This window comes from Anabas testudineus, chromosome 22 (genome assembly GCF_900324465.2).
Source record: "Anabas testudineus chromosome 22, fAnaTes1.2, whole genome shotgun sequence".
NCBI lineage: Eukaryota > Metazoa > Chordata > Actinopteri > Anabantiformes > Anabantidae > Anabas > Anabas testudineus.
This window is the reverse complement of record NC_046630.1, coordinates 22782-44888: the sequence shown is the minus strand read 5'-3', so window position 1 is coordinate 44888 and position 22107 is coordinate 22782. Positions and strand designations below refer to the sequence as shown.

At 39.9% G+C, this 22107-nt stretch overlaps 1 protein-coding gene across 1 annotated transcript; it reads right to left on the bottom strand.

The window, feature by feature from the left end:
* Window positions 1-993: 993 nt before the first annotated feature.
* Window positions 994-5005, bottom strand: foxa1 (forkhead box A1). The gene is made up of 2 exons (XM_026340228.1): window positions 4879-5005; window positions 994-2142 (listed from the first exon to the last, which is right to left on the bottom strand). The coding sequence occupies exons 1-2, from the start codon at window positions 4942-4944 to the stop codon at window positions 994-996; spliced, it is 1215 nt and encodes a 404-aa protein (XP_026196013.1). The 5' UTR covers window positions 4945-5005.
* Between the last annotated feature and the right edge of the window lie 17102 nt (window positions 5006-22107).

Here is a 22107-nt window from a genome sequence, read left to right as displayed (position 1 = left end):
AACTGACATAAAACAGAAAAATAAAGTGACCACAGTGGAGCGGGAGAGAAAAGATCAAACGGTGGTAAGTGATCAGAAATCTGCCCAGAGACAGACGACACATTTAATTTGTGTGAACTGACCCTTTAAATAAGAGACCTTTTTTATCTGTGGATGGGTTCTCACACTAAAGGTCATGACGCCTGACGAGGTCGAAGCACAGGCAGACGAGGTCGTGGGAGAAAAAAGTCGTTTTTCTGAGCTTATCAATTAAAATTAGACCAATTTGTTTCCATGACAATATCATCAGTCACTAATTAAGAGATAGAGCCCAGAGAGGGGCTGTCACAGGATAGTGCAGTGACGTATTACAGTGAACTACACACATGCACGCCGCTGTTAAATGTGCATGTGTGAATTAACTGTTAAACTTTTTATTTTTTGACCTGAAATGAACCTTTTAGAGCTGAGAGTAAATCAGTTTCTGGACTCATGATAGGAAACGGGTCTAACCCTGACCCTGAAACTGCACTGCTTTTGTTTTTGTTAGAGAGCAGAATCTGGTACCAGAGTGCAGAGTCCTGACCCTGAACTGTGTTAAAATAAATCAGAGGTTTTAGTGATAACTCAGGTTGTGTCCTGTAACTCCGGCTGGGGTTCATGAAGAGAGGTCAGGGGTAAGTGGTTCTCAAACTCGGGGACATGGGGATCTGTGGCAAAAAATCACATGAACATAACTCTAGGATTCTGGACAGACAGAAGGTCCTGATGTGATTGAAAAACTTTTTGTTTGAAACTTGTGTGTAAAAGGAGAAAACAAGCCTGCACCAGTTTAATCAGCTGAGAGTTAACGTGTCCGTTTGTGTCCTGGTTTGGTCACAGTGCAGGATTTCAGAAACCACCTAAACCAGACTAAACCAGCCTTATGATTGATCTGATTCAGTTTCATCACAGTCAGACAGGAAGTCCAGGATAGCTGCATGCAGAGAGTCTAAACAGGAGGTGTAGCAGGTACTATGAGGTGTTGAGGAGTGGTCTGGGATAAACGCCCTGGTAGTAGGAGGCCTCCAGAGACTCCATGGTCCTCCCCCCAAGGCTGGATGTCCCGCTGGTACTGTAGGAAGAGTACTGCAGTGCCTCGTATGTCTTCAGGTCCAGTTTGTGCTGTTGCTCCGAAGATGACATTAAGTTGTTGATAGAGAACGGGTGGTTGAAGGAGTAGTGGGGGTCTCCTTTGATGTGCATCTGAGACTCGTGTGCCATGGTGTGGGGGGGCAGTGGCAGGGAGGACAGGATCTGTGATCCAGACACCTTCAGGTCTGATGTCACACCAACGCCTCCCCGCAGATCAAGACCTGTAGGTGAGGCTGCCTGGCTGGAGGAGGGCAGGGATGAGTCCAGAAGTCCTGATGGTTTGATGGGGTCTCCTGAGGGTGATGCTCCTCCTCCTCCACCTTGCTCCTTCCTCCCGTCTGATTTCACTGTCATCTTCTTCTCACACTTGAACCTCTTCTGGCGCCGCAGGTAGCAGCCATTCTCAAACATGTTCCCAGAGTCGGGATGCAGGGTCCAGTACGAACCCTTCCCCGGTTTGTCTGGTGAGCGCGACACCTTGACGAAGCAGTCATTGAAGGACAGTGAGTGCCGGATGGAGTTCTGCCATCTTTGCTGGTTCTGCCGGTAGTATGGAAACAGGTCCATGATCCATTGATAAATCTCACTCAGCGTCAACATCTTACTGGGTGCCTGCTGGATCGCCATAGTGATGAGTGAGATGTAGGAGTAGGGGGGTTTGGCGTGGGGATAGCTCCGTCTGAACGCCTTGTTGTCCCTAGCTCGATTCAGTCCGCCCCCTCCATACGCCATGCCAGGGCTCATGGTAGGACTCATGCTGCTGTACGGGTTTAGACCCATCGAGGCCTGCTGGGCAGACACTGAACTCATACCGGATGGACTCAGGGTCCCGCCCATCGAGGCCACACTCCCACCCAGACCTGACATGGCTGCTGGAGCTGAGCCCCCCATTGTTGCAGGGCTCAGAGTGGTTCCGCTGTATGACATGTTGAAGGAGCCTGACGTGGGCCCGCTGCTGGACATGTAGCCTGACATGGAGCTCATACCAAGACCAGAACCCATTCCTCCACCTGCCATTGGGGAGTACACCTGCAGAAAGACCAGAACCAGTTAGAGCATCACCAGGCCCAGTTAGACCAGAAGGTAAGGTGGCTGTGAATCAGTTGTTAAAGCAGGTGATCCACAACCCACATGTTACTGGTTTGGTCTCCAGCTTGTCCTGGGCCTGTGTTGAAGTGTCCTTGGACAACACTCCAAATCTCCAAGTAACAGAAATTGGAATCACAGCTGTTCTTAACAGTTTCTTCATGGGGCCAATAACAAAAGACCAGAATCAGTTAAATCAGAAGTCCAACCACCCACCATGTAAAAATAAAATCACAGAGAGGTCACAACATTTGGACCAGAACCACAAAATATTAAGTCTGAGACAGTTATTCAAACCAGAAACCAGTTCAAGCAGGACTATCGAGTCCAGATTGATTTAGAATAAAGGTTATTACACATTTGATCTATTTTAAAAAAAAGGTCAGTTAAATCAGAACTGTTTAGATCTGGTCTGGTGTGGTTCTGAAGTGGTTAGACAAGCCAGATAAAATTTTAGATTGAGGCAAAGAAAGCAGGTTCAGATTAAAAACTCCAGGACCGGTTAAACTGGACCAGAGACTTCTGTGTGCTGTGTTTAATACTGTTATTCTGGTTCTTGTGGTCCTGGTCCTTGTGCTCAACCACTTCAAACAGGCAGTCAAGTTTGCCTTGATGTTAACTGGTCAGGTTTGTGTCTGAAGTCGGATATGGACTGGTGTGCGTGTGTTCCAGTCCTGACTGAACTGAACAAACAGCTCAGTCTAGTTTATCAGAGGCTCTCTGTCTGAGCTGATCCTGCAGGTCAAAGGTAAAACCAGATTAAAATAAGGCCCTGAACACAATAAAATTAATCATATAAAGGTTCAGGTGTAAGGTACTGTCTCTGTATTCAGTTTTGGTTTGTTTCTCTGTGCTGTGGAGCTGAAACAGTAAAAACTAAATATTTGGATCTGCATTTTTTCTGAAGAAGAAATTGGCTGATGTGGTTTTAATTGTAGAACCAGATTCTAGATCAACAGATGCAGTTGTTTGTTTGTTTTAGTTTTTTTACATCTTCATAATATTATTATTATTAGAATTTAAATGTTTTTAGCCAACCTTTGACCTAAAAGTTACATTTGTAGATGTTCCATTAAATCAGAAAATAAACTGAAAAACATAATAAACCCCATAACCCACGTTTTTTTCCAAAGCTACAAGTGAGACAAGGGTACAGGCAGGGTGGCGTAAGGAGGTCTTGCCTAAGTACCCCTACTTTGGATGTAGACCACAGCCAGGATTCGAACCCCAGTCTCCCACATGGAGGGCCGGGATCTTAGCACTAAACTATTAAGTCACAATTTGACTCATTTTAATTGCATCAATTTATCAAATTTATCCCATTAAATTGAGAAAATTGTAAACAGTAGATTTAAATTTGTAATTAAAATTCTAACATCATTGAAGGATTACAAGACGTTACTCCTATCTTTGTATTAAAGGGTCCAGGTTTCTCTAACCCATTTACCCAGACCCAGGATCAGAGACAGTTAGAGATCAATTTACCAGGAACATGATTAATAAGTGTTTATTTTTCGTATCTGTCTATTTGATGCTGAACTCAGCTCAATCAGATAGATTGATTAGAGGTTTGGTAACATTCGACATTTATGTTTTATTTTGACCTTTTTTCAGTTTAGTTTCTGTAAAACACTTTACAAACATTTAAAATCATTTGTAACTGATGATTAAACGTCACATTATTTTTGTCATGTCTAATATGAATATTAGATAATAAATGTACATCCGGTGGATTTTATCTGAAGTCTGTAAACAGTAAATGTTTGTCATTAAAAAATAAAAGACGGTATTTAAGGTTAATAACAGTAGGACAATATTTAATAAAACTTACATTTCGCCTGTTATAAACTGGTTTTGTAATTGATTCAGTAAATAAAATAATTTAGCAATAAAATTAATTTCCCATGACAACGGCATATATAAGATAAATAATGTAAATTGTTACAAAACAATTTTACTCCCTAATGTCAATTTAAAAATCTGTATTTAAATAAACCTCGGAATTTCCCGCCGTCGCTTTAGAGGTCACCTGAAAACTTGATTATCAGCTCATCAGCCGAGATTCTATTTAAGATTCTATTCTATTTACCTGTAAAATTAAGCAAATATATAGTATGCCTATATTTATTTAATTCTGTTACTCGAGTTTTGAGTTCTTGTTTGATTATTTGTCTTTTTCTTGCTGTGAATATTTCAAATCGGATTATACTCCGTTTACATCTCAGACAAACCACCGACCCGAATCTAACGTTTTAACAAAACATTTTATAATTAAATAAAACATCGTGATCGTGATAAAAGTGAATATTTCACCTATGTTGAATTCAAATGTTTGTTTTTTATTTAAACATAAGTTGAACATAAAAAACTTTCCGTTTTGTCAGTTTATTGACGCTTCAGCACGCTGGTGTCAAAATTATTGTTATAAAATCAAAACTTTGTCTAATTTCAAAACGCGTGAGGCAACAAACTGAAATCTAAACTTGTGGTTTCTCTCTTTATTCAGCTTAATTTTTCAACGAATAAACTGCGACTGTCGAGTGAAATTGCAGGTTTTTGCAGGAAATTTGCGGTTTATCAGGACCTGATCCTGAATTGATCCTGACCGGTGTGACCTGGGTCTTACACCTTCACAGTGACGGTTAAAGGCAGCGGTAAAGCGGGATGAGAGTCACCGACCTCCTCGCTGTAGTATCCGCTCCAGTCCGGAGCTTCGTGGCCTTCCATCTTTACCGTGCCCAGCATGACGGGAGCCCGCGGCCGGAACACCGATCCTGCAGGTCCCGCTCGCGGTCTCCAGGTCCTGTCCTTGGTTTATGTATGAGTCCTGGTCCAGGGATAACTCTCCAAACCTGAGCCGGGCCGGGCCAGGAGGAGCAGACAGAGGCAGAGTGTGAGTGCGGATGAGGAGAAAGAGGAGGTGATGGTGACCTGAGAAGTGATGTGATCCTCCTCCTTGTGCTGGTCCAACCCTCCGGGTCTCCTGCTCCTCCTTCAGCACGACTCATTCCTTCACACAGAAAACAATTTATCAAACCAGTTTATGACGGAACTAAAACCAGTTGAATAAACCAGTGGAGATAAAAAAAAAACAACAACCCAAAAAACCAAAAACAGAACGCTTTTATCGAGTGGAGATAAAACCAGTTTCAAACCTTTGGTTTGTCTTTCAGGACCAATCGCATAAGTTGGGGATCGTCGATCCTTCATATTCAGTTCACTTACCTAAAAATCCCTGAAATAAATGTAAAATTTCTTAATTGAAATTACAATTAATATAGGCTACAATATTAACATTTATTTCTTCTTTAAAATCACAGTAATGTTTAAATCAAGAGTTAGGATTAAGTCAATTACAGGCCTGGGACAGATTAAGGGTTTTCTATAGAAAAATAAGTTTTTTTAACTAGACAAAATCATGCAAGAAGGCCATGAGATGAACAATAAAAGTAGCATATATTTGAATACAGTAATCAATTTCATGAACAAATAGTTTGTGTTGAAAAAAATAAACTTTATTCTGAACTTTGCAAAGATTTTGATAAAAAATCTGTAAGTCAGTAAATGTGCAGTAAATGTAACTTTCAGGAACAAAGGGGAAAAAAGCTCTGGAAAAAGAAATTAAGTGCATCACGAGTTCACAATTGCAGGTACAGCACAGGATCATCTCAACATTTAATGTCAAGGGCACCTTTTAGAGGTGATCTAGTTTGGATTCTTCAACATGAAAAGTAATTGAAAATAATAATAAAAAAAACTTTATAAATCACCTGGAAGAAATTTTTGTGGACAGGAAGCCACATTTAAAGCACCAAGGATTTGGGGTTTGTTGTCTTGTGGGCATTTTGACATGTGACCAGGAACCGGGGGAAACTGGGCATTGAACCACCAACCCTGGGTTTCATTGATAAGTAGCAATTTAGCCACCTTGGTCCCAATAGTTAACTGAATTTGCATCAAAACAGTCCTGAGCATAAAAACACAGTAGCACACAAACAATGATTTGATTTAATGATTTGTAAAAGAGTATGCGAGAGTAGCCTCAGTGTTTTAAAATAAAGCTGCCTTAAAAATGCTTTCATGAACTGCAAAAAAAGTTAATAAATAAAATAAAATAATTTGATAACCCAAGATGAAATAAACCTAAATCTCAATTGATCTGCTTCTGTAACAAAGAAAGTAACCTTGACTCTAGTCACTTGTGAGTTATTAGCAGTATTTAAAAAAAACTGAGAGGATGACAAAAGTAAAGTAATTTGATTTAATCAGTATTTTATCCCATGCTTTGGTCAGCATGTCATCTATAGTCTCTCAAATGAAAGAAAAATCAGGTTGTTCAGTTTATTAAGTCACCTGCAGTTAAAGTTAGTTTACTTTGGAATTTGCAGTTTGATCCTGTACTATTTGTTATACTGAGAAGTGTTTGCAGTATTTTGTCCACTCCTGCCAATATATACTGAATTTTAAAGCTGCAATATGTAACATTTTCACAGTAAAATAACAGCTTCAAAATCATTTTGATGGATGACTGGCTGTAATAATAAAGCAAATATTGTATAGCAAATAACATATATCTGCCACTGCATGTCTGGTTAGTCTTTTTCAGACTCGAATCCTGACAACTCTGTAATGCTTTACAGCACCATTCTTTACACACAATGCAGTAAAGCATTAAACAGCTGTCACGAGTCTTGAAGCAAGAGACAGACAAAGTGAAGTAGTCACGGTGGAAGGTCAAGAGCTCAAAACTTGCTAACGGTATGTATTCGTGCAGCCTATCTACTACTAGTCTGCACAGCTAGTTAGTTAGTCAGTCAGCTGGTTAGTTTGAGGCTAGGCCAGTCTGAAGAATTTAAAGACAAGACACGCTAAGTTTGGTTACAGTTAAATTTAGCTACCACCTGTTGCTTTGCAAATTCATTATACATCAGTTAGCTGACTGTAGTTCATTTGTAAAGACACTTACCAGGCTGCTGTGGCCACATTTAACAAATTAAAATGATTTTATGTTGGAAATGAGAAAACACAGGGGTCCTTTTAAAAAAAGTATTATTTCCAGCACAGTGCTGTGAGTTTATATTCAATAATAATTGAGAGTGGCTGTAACTGTCAGAAAAATAAATATGTGTAAATGGTATTTGATGGGTATAGTAATTAAATATTTGTTAATAATGTGGTAAAGAAAAACATGTTTACTAATCAATAGTTAGTACACTCTCTACATGAAATATGTAATATTTAAATTAAGATTGACATTGAATTATCTGTCTATAAACAGGTCCTGACCCTGGAGCATGACACAAACTTCATTCAGGACCAGTTTAGCAGACAGACATCCAGTTACGATCATCCTGTCTGTCCAGTTACAGAGATACCTTTGGACTGTTAAGTGTTGTTTATGGGAGAATCAGTCTCTCACTTATTTATGTTGGGATCTAGATGAGTAACAGTTTTCTCCTTCACATTTTTGTTCTGTTAAAATCCTATGTGGTGCTAGGGTTGGCTGTTTCTTATCATTGATAATAAGCAAAACAGTTCTAAATGTGACTTGCAAAACATAGTACCTGAAAAGAAATGTATTCCTAAAACCAGTATCAGGGCTATGATTTTTAGGACCTGATTGATATGCCAGACAATAATATTAAGAGGAGTTTATTGAAAAGGATGATTAGTACACTGTAAAGTGATTATTGTCAAATTAACAGTAACATACTGGCAACAATTATCCAGTAAGTGACCAGAATAAAATAAGTCAATTTATTAGAGTTGTGTGTTTCACTGCACAGTAAAACTGTTGTAAAACAAAGTACAGTATATTTTAGCACACTGTACTGTCCTTTTATTACCATGCTAAAATGCAGTGTTATACTGTTATTTGTTGTTATACTGTATAATGAAGTACAGTATTATATGTTAGGTATCAGCATACTGAAATGTTACTGTAATTTATTTTACAGTGCTACTGTATAGTCTACAGTGTATACTGCTGTATTTATAAAAATGTAACTTATTTTGTTGTCAATGTAATGTAAAATATGCAAAGGGCAATCAAAGAACTACACAAATGCATTTTATTATGTTTCATAAAATAATAAAAGTATCACATCGATAAAACACATAGGGCACATTCAAAGTTGAAGTGACACAACAAAATTAACAATATTTTTTACAACATGCAGCTAACATGAAATAAGCATCCAAACAGGAGATGTAGCATAGCTTTTTGAACAAAAATAGAAAAACATTTGCATAGAATAAAACTGTTTGTTACTGCAGAAATGATAATAGTATTACAAAGTTGAGGGTTGAGGAAGGTGGAGGCATCATTGGGAGTAGGGAGACAATGCCTGTATTGCAAAAATATAAAAAATACAAATCAATAACTGAGGCAGACTCATACTCATCACAGTACACAAACAGTGAAGATAGGTTAAATGCAGAGGACTGATCCCATGGTATAGTAAATTAATCTCACAAAGAGTTTTCCTTTGTTTCACAGTTCAGTTGATATAGATGAGAACACAAATTAAAGCTCAAAGTCTGCTCTGTAACCTTATAGTCAATTATCCCTTTCAAATACACTGGACTGTAAAGCCATAAAAACAAAAATGTTTCACTGCAATGACTGTACTGCATGTGCAGTAGCACTGTGAAATACAGCTTTTATTTTTGTATATTTTAAGAGCCTAGTTGATTAAGAGCACATTTTCATTTACTTAGTTAACAATTCTCTTACCTTACCTGCCAATCATATTCACTGATGTCCCTTATGAATGAAGTAACGTGCGGATTAAGGGCTACTGTGTTACAAACTAACGAACAGGACAAACGAGCAAGGACCAAAATAATGGTTTAATTTCACCCGGTCCAAAACAGGGGACTCAGGAAACCAACAAGATAAAGGAAGAAGTAAACAAGCATGATAATGATGAAACAAAGTAACAACGAAAAACCACTGCACTGACGCAGAGACAAACAAACTAACACACTAATCAGAAATACAAAGTAACAACATAAATAACTGCTCAGAGGCAGACAAACATACGAAGAAAATCCAACAAACAAACAAGTAGAGAGTAACCGTGATGCAACAAACCAGCAGTGAACCAGAAGACTGAGGGGAGCTATAAAGGGAACGGGAAACACAGGTGAACTGAATCCATGATTAATGAGTCCGGCAAGTGGAGGAAGAGGAAGTCCAAGTATGGGCAAACAGGAAGTGGCAGGAGAAGGAGGGAGACCAGGTAGAACAAACAAAATATAACCAACAGTGGACCACAGTTAATTTGCTCTGTAGTCCTATAAGTCCCAGAATGGGTTTCCACATAGTTCCTTTGGCATGTTATTGATAACACATCGATCTCAAGTACCCCTGAAATTGGGATTAGGATTCAGGCTAGGGGTTAGGCTTTGAACTAGGGTTGGTTAAAGGTTGTGGTTAGGGGAATAAAATTTTGACTGATGCCAGAAACTAGCAACAGAATTCACTGAACAGGCCATCACCATGCTCAACCACACCAGTCCCCATCCTGTTGTCCTCCTAATTAGTTTATGTGATGTTCTTTGTCCATGAGTGGGATTGAGTGTCATCTCTCTGCGTGTTGTGCATGGGAATAAATTAACAAATAATAAATAAATTCCATTTTGGTGTGCATGTTTTTTTTGTTCCCCCGTTGGTCAATTTTAGAGTTTAGGGGGTTAGGTTTAGGGGTTAGGTGAATGATTTAATCTCAATTGACTCTCCCCGCCTCAGCAAAGCTAGGTGCGGTTTGGTGTAGAGAGTCAATGGCGAGGCGTGGGCTGACGCATGTCACTCATGATCCCTGGCACATCTATGTCCCTTCCTGTGGGTACCTAGTACCGTTGAGTAGAACAAACAGCTGTGCAAAGAGTCCGTGACTCGGTTAGGGGTTAGGGTTAGGTGAAGAATAAAATGAATGGTATTTATTTCTATGTTTGAATTCCAGGTGCACTGGCATCAGGCAGCTGGAGGGAATCTGGTATGTATTAAAGTTAAGATAAACAGAAGAACTTATAAAGGAACTTAAAAGTTAAAGGACAATGGAAAACAGTTGAATATAGACTTTATTAAAAAAGTGATAAAACCACTATTATGCTTTAAAGGCTGGTCAGAAATGAGAGATCAGTAGGATAAAAAATAAATAAATAAATAAATGCTAAAAGATAATAAGAGTTAATAATAGATATAAGTGCTAGAAATGAGGGCATCCTCAATTAGTGCTAAAATCATGCAATAAAACCAAATTCATGCTAAAATTAAAATCAAACCACACATAAAAAACATGTGATGTGTAAAATTAAAACATAATGTATCAAACCACAATTCATCAAGTCAATATGATGCAATGATTTCATTCTGGAGTCCACATAATTGCAACAGAATAATAATTTCTTTCTTTCCCTCCTCTCCACAGGAATAACCAGCTTGTCATTAAGATCATCATAAAACTGCTTCCATCTTAAAAAAACACTTTTTCCAGTTCCTTCAAAACCCTCCCCGATTATAGGTTTCATATTCATGGTTATTTTTGTCAATAAAATTATTTTTCATTGAGCCCTGTTGGAGGATTGTACTTGGTGTTTCTATCCAGTGCCTTTTTTTTCTTTTCCACTGTCCATGTGTCCAGGTGGGTCGTGAATCCAGGCTGGAAATGGTGAGATGTTGTACTGAATGCGTTTGAAAATGTTGGACCAATTCTTTATTGAGTGATTTTTCCTCGTAGTGTATGTGATGCCCTTCTTTCACCCTGCGGCTCCCGTCGGAATTCTGCACGTGTAGCAAGTGTATTAGTGTGTTTTATATTTCACTAAGTGTCCATCACAATGTGTCTGGACAATGTTATTTGTTTCTTCACATATGTATTATTATGTGCACAGTATATGTGATTTTTATTTTGAGGGAACTTTTATTTTCCGAATTTATTTTCTTTATTTGACCTCTGACCTGTCAGTGATGTCACTTCTTGTAGATTCACGCTTCTTTCCTCAGTCAGCTTCAGGCCTCGCTGAGGACAGGTGTGTTTATGCGGGTGCTCCCGTTATTCTGTTAAAAACGTGTTAATGTTAAATGATGGTTCTAAACGTTTATTTCGACGCTAACAAACGGTGTTATTTTTGTTTTAGCGTCAATATCTTTATTGAATTTCCCTTTCCGGATGGTGTGTAGCTAAAGGTGCTGCCTAAGTCTAGTGGATTTGTCGTATCTTGTTTCACCAATGTATATTTTATTGCATAGGATGCAGATTATACAGTAAAACACATTGTTTGTCCAAAATGTGCATTGCCCAGGCACAGAACAGGTCGCTTTTCCCCGATCTTGCGGCTCCCGTCGGAATTCTGCACGGACCAGTAAGTCTTAAAAAAAAAAAAAAAAAAAAAAAAAAAAAACAATTCTGTATGCAAATATAACTCTGTGGTGTTTAAACTTAGTCAGCTGCAATACAAAGGACTGAAAGTTCCATTTAATGTTACGCTGCAAATCCAGGTGTAGGAGAAAGTGGTTACCAGTGGTACAAAGAGAGGACTGCCAGCTTGTGGACAGGACGCGCCATAGCGGGTGGGAGCGGGGAAACCGTTAAGGTTATGCGGGTATATTAGCAGCTGTTCTTATTCTACAATGACAATAAAGCTTTATCTTATCTTATCTTATGCTTTGTTATTCTTGTGTATATAGGAATCAGAGGTGCAGGACAGATCAAAAGACGGTGTGTGTTGTGTTTTATAGTCTTCTACAGGTATGTGTAATTATTTATTTATTTTCACCCTACCCCATGCACCTTTTCCATTTGGCCACCAGGTGGCTCTGGTCTACCTTTATATATTGTTTTTCATGGTTCTGTTTAACTTTGAGAGCAAAATTGTGTTGATAATTTGTTTTTCAGTTCCTATTATGACTTGGAAAAAATCAAATGTTTTGCATTGTGTCTGAGGTTGTAAGCTAACTGTAATATGTTTGCAGTGGTTGTTATTGTCCAGTTGTCTATGCGCTTTGTAAGCGTACTGCTGTTTGTCTATTATCACTATTTTGAATCCTTTATTGGCCGGTTAAATAATTCAGGTGATTTTGTAATTTCTTAACAGCCTGAAAGATTATTAGTGATAGGCTAATGATACTGAGGCTTCGGAGCTTGTGTCACTCTTCCTGAAGTGCAGTGATTCAAATCGCTGTATCGGAGCTTGTATCGAAACACCAGTGTCACGTGACAGATCGCTGTTTCGTTAGGCGCTTCATTCCTTCCAAATTTTTCGAAGCTTTTTACTGGCTCAGAGTCTTTCGTTTCATTGGCTCATGGAGTTTCAATGCATTCTGAGCCAGTGACAGCTCGACAGGTTTTACAGATTTGAGTGTTGACTATACCAGCTATATAAGATGCATCATTATGCTTCAAAATGAGGTTGTGAGGAGACAGAGATTTGGAGAGCGAGAGTATTTTGGCAAGTTTCATGGCGAGTACCACCAATAAGTGACGTTCTAAAGTTTGGGATCATTTTGATCTCATACCACCAGACACTGCGACACTTGCGTGTCAGTCATGAGCTGACTGAAGCCTGCAACAGTAGAAAAAATTATATTTCTCAATAAAAACCCGTGAAGACAACTAACTTGTCTGCTTCTGTAAATAATCATTTCATACAAGTCCTCAAATGACAAACCATTATCTTTAAAGGTTTTCTGTAAAAACACACACACCACACAGACTTTTCTGAACTTTTATTGCTGTCATGGGATTGAAACAGTGCTTCAGTCGTGCCCTTTAGAGGTTGGTATGGCTTCAGTTGTCCACCAGATGTCACCGTCACTGAGGCCTTGAAGCTTTAAACCTTTATCGACACAATACTTAGGAAAGCCTCAGTGCTTCATGAGGCTTCATTTGTCGACCACTAAGGATTATCTGCATGGTCTGTTAGTACAGGAAAGGACATTCTGTCTTTTTTTAATAAGTGCCTGCATTTGACTGCTGAGCTGAGATGTCTTGGGATGATATGTTAATAGATGAGGGCAGAGGAATGAAAGTCAGACCTCTCTCCAGCAGGCTCAGTTGGATGGAGGTGGGAGAAAAACGTTTTGATACGTTAAATTCAATTTTATTTGTAGAGCGCTTTTTACAATTGACATTGTCACAAAGCAGAGTTAAGTACGTTTGTTGTAGCACTTTTGGAATTGTCATCTACAGAATCATTTTTACATATATTGTGACAGGAGGGTTCAATTCCCTGTCCTTAGTGTCCCAATTAGGGTTAGAGGTTATGTTAAATTTAGCTGTAATTTCTTGCACCACAGGTTAAGGATGTCCTGCCCCATTCCCGTTGTCCAATGGATGTTCAATTAAATTAAATAAAATTTTATTTGTATAGCGCCAATTCACAACAGAAGTTATCTCAAGGCACTTTACAGTGCAAGGTTTAAGACCTTACAGAGAATAATTATACAAAAAATGATGCACAAAACCCAACAATTACATCTGAGCAAGTTTTAGGCAACAGTGGAGAGAAAAAACTCCCTTTAGAGGAAGAAACCTCCAGCAGAACCAGGCTCATAGTGGGCGGCCATCTGCCTCGACCGGTTGGGGTGAGTGGAAAGAGAAGAGAGAAAAGAACAGAAGGCACAACAACAAGGAGCAAGAACATTGGACAGGTAAACTGGATTCTGAAGATGTACAGCTCCAGGCTGAGGATACCTGCAGAAAAGTACAGAGAGAGGGAGACAGAGAGGAGGAAACGCAACTACAGGAGAGAGAAGACACAAAGTTAATGTTGTCTGGTCCTATTCGGAAGCTATCTTGTGGAACTCTGCGGAAGGAAGGTAAATTGTTATGAATTTAATTGTGGCCATGTTCTGTTTCTGCACCTGTGGGAGGGAAGCTGAAAAGTTAATTGAGTGGGGGAATAGGATGTGAACACAAGGAAATACCTTCTTAGCTGTACTGAATAGAGATTTTAGTTGTATTCTGCAGTACTTTCACTAAATACCATCATAACCATCAATTTGGATCTGTGGATGATGGAAGTGTGTTATCCTAGTCAGGTTTCAGTCTCCGAATATCAACACAGGCTTTTTTCCTTTAAAATCTTTTAGTTTAAGTCTGGGTTCCTTATCCAGGGATTCCAACAGAAGGCACTTAAAGGCAGTGGGAGGGCCTATAATCTTTAACCTAACCTTAATGAGGGTTAGTGTTATAATGAGGGTTAGGGGTTTAGGAGTTAGGGTTAGTGTTAGGGTTACCTTACTGGGAGATTCACCGCTGCTTACAAAGGCATTTCTGTGAGTGTGACCTAGGTGTTCTTGACAAAGACATTATGTTGAATATAATATATAAATGTGAAAACGTTATCATGTGATGTTATTATAGTTTAACTTGTAGCTATGTCGCTACACCATCAAACAAGAGAAATCTGACCCTATTTAAACTCATTACACTGAACTGCTTCAAACTAATAATAAAACATTGTTTTCTGTGAATTGAGCATAGCAAGACACGGTTTTATGTCGATCTATGTTTATTCACAACTGTGGAAATACTGATTGTGACGATTGAGGTTGATCACGTTCAGAGTAGCAGTGGATTTTCTCCCCTTTGGAACAGGTGCTATTTGTGAACTGTGATTTTTCTCTCTGCAGTCTGTTAGATCTCCCAGACAGAATCTATCAACCACTAACAATCCAGTTCTTTCATGACTACTCACACTGTGTCTCAGGTGGTTGCATGGACACACCTGAAACCTAACCCTAACCAAGTGGTTAGGTGACCATCAAGTGCTAACATCTGGGTGACTCTTGGTAGACCACGGCTGGGATTTGAACCCCAGTCTCCCACATGGGAGGTGGTGATGTCACCACTACACTAACCAGCTGGAAATTAACGTCTTGACAAAGCTAAGAACAGAACCTGTAGTGTTCTGCAGGTCGCTACTGTTATAGTGTTACATTGCAAAAATACGGTAATCTAGATAAAACAACACAGTAAGTAAGGAGTAATAAGGAGGTGTTCTTGTTAGAAATATTTCAACGGGGGGGGGGGTTACCATAGGTAGAGTTGTATATGTGAATTTCTCACTCTAATATGTTTTCAAAAACCACTCAAATCCCAAATGTGCAAAAAAGAAAGTAACAAATAAAAAATCACAATGGCAGAAGAGACACATCCAGGGCTTCTGATTGATCCACTGTCCACATGTGAACCTACAGCAACCAGCACATCTCTTGGTCTGAGGTTCACAGTGCAGCAGTGCTTCACCTGGCACACGGCTCTTTTTCCAGGACTTTCCAGGTGTGGGGGGTTGGTTTCGAAGCTCTTGCTCCTTCGTTGTCTTTTTTTCCTGTGCAGCTGTTGAATGAAAGTGGGCGGGCCTTCCATGCCCCGCGCCCCCAGCCCCCACATGTACCTGTACATGTACCTGTGGGGGCTCGAAGTCAGGACTCCAGAGCCAGGACAGGACCCAGAGTCATTCAGTTGTATGTCTGACAGCTGCTTACTTGGAATAACGGGACGAAACAAATGCATGTGTCACTGAGACAAATACGTTGTGACACATTTACAATGTGACGGAGGGGGTGTAGGTTTTTAGAAAAAGAGTGTGACACGGAAACTGGGGGCTTTATTTGTTGGTCACATAACACATACATGTTTCTGAATAATAACAGTAATAACATTAATAATAAGTGATAACAATAATAATAACAGTGAGACACGGAGCGGGACCGGACACCGGAACACGCCGTCGAAGCAGTTCTCCAAAGAGGGACGACAAGTTGTCGGTTCTTTATTCGTTGATCTGTTTCTATGGGTCTTTTGGTTCTCACATCTACAGACATGGAAATCAGGTGGGTCACTGACCCATGGGTTGAATGGCCCACCTGATGGCCCAAATCAGGCCAGTCACCATTTAGAAGTGGGAAATGTGCAACAGTTCTCCATGAAATAATGTCCTCACAGTAAAAATTGGCATCATAACACTGCTCTGGAGAACTGCACCCAGTTTAGAGACAAAGACAACTTGTCGTCCCTCTTTGTTGAACTGCTTCGACAGTGTGTTCCGGTGTCCGGTCCCGCTCCGTGTCCCACTGTGTGGATGTGTTCGTTAGTTCTATGTATTTGTTATATGACCAACGGATAAAACACCAAAGACGACTTTGGAAAAACAACAACATGTGTGTGGATGTCTCCATAAGATGTCTTGGTGAGGCAGAGCTTCAGCCGGCCTCCCTTCCTCTTGTGCTAAGTCCGCTACAACCCTCCCCCCCATCTGCCCCCACCCCGACGTGTGCCGCTAACGACCGTCTTTACATAATAAAAGCAGCTGTCCACAGGGGGCCAGGTTGTCATTTGACCACTTTGTCGGGCTCCTAGGTATGACCAGAAAAGTCAGTAGTTCTAGTGTTAAAACAAGTCCAGTTGATGCTGAACTGTATCAGCTGACCGGTATAAGAATGTGGCATGATCATCACAAACCATGATCATGTCAAACTTAATTTCATAGTCATCAAAAATTAATTAGGCCACAGTTATCCTAAGTAGAACTAAATTTAGGCTTTAGCAATGAGCTTTAAGGCAAAACAACGTGGACTGAGAAAAGTCTCCAAATCCAGCGGTTCTCGTTAAAAGTCCTTCACTCATTTTGTTATTTTTTGCCATTAGTGAAATAAGCAACATGTTGGTTTAGTGTTGATGACTTGTTAAATAAATTAGCATAACAGAAATCTAAACTTTTGAAATGTATATTAGCGACTCATTAATGTAAATCTAGGAGGTTTGTGATTTAAATAAATAATAATAAAATCATGTCTGTGTTCTTACAGGTTCCTGCTTAAGAAAGGGAAAACCCCTTCAGCTGAACCGGCGCCATCGCTAAAAATTACTCACTACACAACTCACTCCCAATCAAACCCAGGGATCATGAGCATCAAAACCGTGATAAATTGTCATTTTCAAAAAGTAGAAGAATCATCCGTGTCTTTTACCCTAAAAGGGCAAATGTTCGTCATCAGCCTATCAATGTATTCAACTGTAAAATGATTGTAAATACACAAACCAAGTATCTTTGTTGAGCTTAAAAGTACAGTTGTGTGGAGTACTGGAGTAGCTGTGCTTCAGCTGGATTAGTAGTTGTCCATGAACCGCAGGGTCAGCGGTTCAACTCCTGGTTCCTCATGGTGAAGTATGCTTAGACATGACTTAGACATGACTTAGACATGCCTGTCCACAAGAATTTACTAGTGGGGATTAATATAGTAAATGAACAAATAGGTCATTACGTTTAAAAAAAAAAAAAAAAGAGAGCGCTGCAGGTCCTTGGAAGGTTTGGAACAGGTTTGGAGTAGTTTTAAAGAAGTTATTTGTTTTAAAAAATAGTTTCCTTGACAATGGCTTTCACATCTACATTGGTTCAGAAAAATCATAGCCAACAACTTAAGTGACCGTTAGATGACAAAACTCAGGAGTTCCTTTAGCAAAGCTTTATGCCGGCATGCTGGAACTCAGGGAAATGGCCCTCTACAGCCTCTTCATGCACAGAGCTGGCCTACATACTGTACCATTCCTAAAGTTGTGGCATTGGCCTTTTTAACGCCATTGTTAGTTCCAGGTGCAGATCTTGTTGTGTATTTCACTGTAACTGCAGTTTAGGCAAAAGTTAATTGCTGTGATTTCCAAATCTCTTCACTTTTGTTGGCGTCTATTTTTGTCACAATAGATTTTCGCTTTGTGTGTTTCAGACATAACATTCAGTAACATTATGGAAACAAAGCAACAACTACACAACTTTTAACTGTTAGATATGCTTCACAACAAAAATGACTTATTTGTCCATACACTTGTTTTTGTCATTTGGAGAGAAACGTTCTTGATGTGAAAGCTAAGTGCGTTTTGTGGTCTACAAGAAAAGATCCCAATCCCCTCTGTGGTGATTAACCCAGCTTCAAGTAGTGAAGGTGTTAATTCAATTTATTTGTAGAGCGCTTTTTACAATTGACATTGTCACAAAGCAGCTTTACACAACCAAAGAACAGTACATGAACAGTGTATGTGTATGAGTCATAATAATGTGATTGTCCCTGATGAGCAAGCCGAGGGCGACAGTGGCAAGGAAAAACTCCCTGAGAAGGCAACAGGAAGAAACCTTGAGAGGAACCAGACTCAACAGGGAACCCATCCTCATATGGGTGATTACATGCTGTGTAGGCAGCAGGCAGTCCAGTATAACAGTTAAAGTCTTTTAAGTTAATATGGAGTCCAGTTAGTTATTGCAGGCAGACTTGTTCCATTCCTTGACTATCGAGCGTTGAGTCGAGACCTCCAAGAAACAGCTTCCGACGTCCGCCGAGGCCGGGACCGACATCATAGTAGCTTGTGACCAATCCAGTCTCCAAACGCATCCCAAAGGGCAAACGGTGGATCCAGGCGACGAGATCTCCAGCCAGAAGTTGGGCATCAGGACGAGTTAGACAGGTCCAGAGGGCAAAGGGTGGAATGACGTGTAGCTCGACAGAGAGACAGGAAGAGGGAAAAGAGAGAGGGAGAGGGAAAGAGAGAGAAGAGGAGAGATTGCAGTTAGTTGTATTCACAGTCAGATAAAGTTTGAGGTGAATGTATATTTAGTGTAGTGCAGCAGGGACTCCGGCAGGACTAATTATGACAGCCTAACTAAAAGGGTGGGTTCAGAAGAAAACACAGACATGAGGGCGCACTGGGATGTAGAGCAACCAAACACTTCACCATCAACAAACCCGAGTGATCAGTGAGAGTTGGGAAGACAGCATCTAAACATACCAGTTCACCATAATGCTCTACGTCCATGAGTCCTTCCCAGATCTATTTACTCAAATGCTTGACTAAATAGGTAGGTTTTCAGCCTAGACTTAAACACTGAGACTGTGTCTGAGTCCCGAACGCTATTTGGAAGGCTATTCCATAACTTTGGGGCTTTGTAAGAAAAAGCTCTGCCCCCAGCTGTAGTTTTTAGGATACGAGGTACTGACAGGCAGCCAGCATCCTTTGAGCGAAGTAGGCGTGGTGGATCATAAGACACTAGCAGTTCACTTAGATAATGCGGCGCAAGACCATTTAATGCTTTAAATGTCAAAAGTAGTATTTTAAAATCAATGCGAAATTTCACGGGGAGCCAATGAAGTGTAGATAAGATGGGCGTGATGTGATCGTATCTTCTGGTTCGAGTGAGGACTCTCGCTGCTGCATTCTGAACTAACTGAAGCTTGTTTATGCACCTGGCTGAACAGCCAGACAGTAAGGCATTACAGTAGTCCAACCTAGAGGTGATGAAAGCATGGACTAATTTTTCTGCATCATTTAGTGACAAAATATTCCTTATCTTGGCAATATTTCTGAGGTGAAAGAAAGCTGTCCTGGTGACATTATCTACATGAGCTTCAAATGAAAGACTGGAATCTAGAATTACACCAAGGTCTTTGACTGTTGCACTAGATGTAACGGAAAGGCCATCTAGAGTTACGGTGTGGTCTAACATCTTGCTTCTAGCTGCAGATGATCCTATAACTAGTACTTCTGTCTTATCAGGATTTAGCAGAAGGAAGTTAATTAGCATCCAGTCTCGTATATCCTTTACACATTGCTCAACTTTATTAAGCAGTTTGATCTCATCTGGTTTTGATGAAACATATAACTGTGTGTCGTCAGCATAACAATGAAAGTTAATACCATGTTTACGGATAATGTTGCCCAGAGGAAGCATGTAGAGGGAAAAAAGCAGGGGGCCTAAAACTGAACCCTGTGGAACACCAAACTCCACTGGAGAGCATGTGGAGTAATCGCCATTTAGATCTACATACTGATAACGATCAGTCAAATAGGACCTAAGCCAGGAGAGGGCCGTTCCCTTAATTCCAACAACATTTTCGAGTCTGTGAAGGAGAATGCTATGGTCAATAGTGTCGAAAGCTGCACTGAGATCGAGTAGCACAAGCATAGAGACACTACCCTGATCAGAGGCCAATAGGAGGTCATTTACTACTTTAACAAGGGCCGTCTCTGTGCTGTGATGAGGCCTAAATCCTGACTGATAGAGTTCATGTATGTTATTTCTATGAAGATACGAGGATAGCTGCCCAGCTACTATCTTTTCGAGAATCTTTGAGATAAAGGGGAGGTTTGATATCGGCCTGTAATTTGACAGCTGACAAGGGTCGAGATCAGGTTTCTTGATTAGCGGTTTAATAACTGCTAATTTAAAACACTTTGGGACATACCCACAGCTGAGTGAGGAATTTATGATTGTCAGCAGGGGTTCTATTATTTCTGGCACTATCTGTTTTAGAAAGTGTGTCGGTATAGGGTCTAATGTACAGGTTGAAGATTTTGCAGAAGAGATGAGTGAAATTAGTTCATTCTCTTCAAGAGGAGTAAAGTAATCTAGGTACTGATCTGCTGAGGTTAGCTCGTCACCTGCGTCAACTAAATTGTCTGGTTTTAAAGCTTGAATTTTCTGCCTTATATTTACAATTTTGTTATTGAAAAAGTTCATGAAGTCCTCACTACTGCACAACGTTGTTGTGGAGATATCTGCAGTAGTTTTCTTTCTAGTTAATTTGGCTACTGTATTAAATAAAAATCTAGGGTTGTTTTTGTTGTTTTCTATGAGAGTGGAGAGATACGTTGATCTAGCTGCACTAAGAGCTTTTTTATAGTTCAGGATGTTCTCCTTCCACGCTATCTGGAATACTAACAGTTTAGTTTGGCGCCATTTACGTTCTAACTTTCGAGTAGTCTGTTTTAAGGCGCGCGTGTCATCGTTATACCAAGGAGCAAGTTTCTTATCTCTGATGACTTTTCTTTTAACTGGAGCTACTTTATCTAAGGTATAACGGAACGACGACTCTAGATATTCAGTCGCCTGGTCTAGTTCTGTGGTGTCAGACGGTGATCCAGTCAAAGTTGATAACTCTGGAAGATTACTAATAAAGCTCTGTGCGGTAGTTGATGTAAATGTACGTTTAATGCGATAGCGCGGTGCTGAGTATACATTGTTAATATGACACACTGTAGTTGAAACAAGATAGTGGTCTGAGATAACTTCAGACAGTGGGAGCGTAAGTAAATTTCTTATACTTAAACCGAAGGATATTATTAAATCTAAGGTGTGACCCGCTTTATTAGTGGGTCCTACTACACACTGATCTACTCCTAGCGAGTCCAATATGGACATAAATGCTGTTCTCAGAGGGTCTTCTGGATTCTCAAAGTGAATATTAAAATCTCCAGCAATTAACGCTTTGTCTACAGAAACAACTAGGTTAGAAAGGAAATCTGCAAATTCACAAAGAAATTCAGAGTAGGGCCCTGGGGGTCTGTAAATGATAATTAGCGGGATCGGCTGAGCAGACTTTATATTTGTATCTATACTTGTTATGTTACTATAAAGACATTCAAAAGCTTTAAAGCGGCACCCAGACTGTCTTCTAAAGAAATAAGACTACTCTCACTCTCTCTAACCCTCTCTAAAGTCTGGATGCGCTCCTCTAACGTGTGTTAACTAACACACACCTGTCACAGGTAAAATTGTCGCTAACGACGGAGGAAGACGGTCTAAACATCCTGCACTCCACACACTGAACAAGCTGAATATTAGTCATCTTTAACGTACCTGAGTTGTAGAAATGTAGAAGAAATGTTGTGTAGAGTTTAAAAATCCCGCTGTTGCTCTCAGACGAAAAAAAAAAAAAAAAAAAAAAAAAAAAAAAAAAAAACACGCGCGTCCTCCAAGAAGCGGAAACGGACCGCTCAACTTTTCAGGTGCCACTCCGCACCTGAAAAGTCATCTCAAGGTACTTTACATATGACCATATGTAAAGTACCTTGAGATGACTTCTGTTGTGATTTGGCGCTATTCACATAAATTGAATTAAATTGAATTTGT

What these genes read in the sequence shown, in the direction of transcription:
- foxa1 (XM_026340228.1), bottom strand. Translation starts at nt 4,944, where the DNA reads ATGCTGGGCACGGTAAAGATGGAAGGCCACGAAGCTCCGGACTGGAGC. An exon ending in GCGGATACTACAGCGAGGAG is followed by an intron (nt 2,143 to 4,878) that starts GTCGGTGACTCT and finishes GTCTTTCTGCAG; the next exon opens with GTGTACTCCCCAATGGCAGG.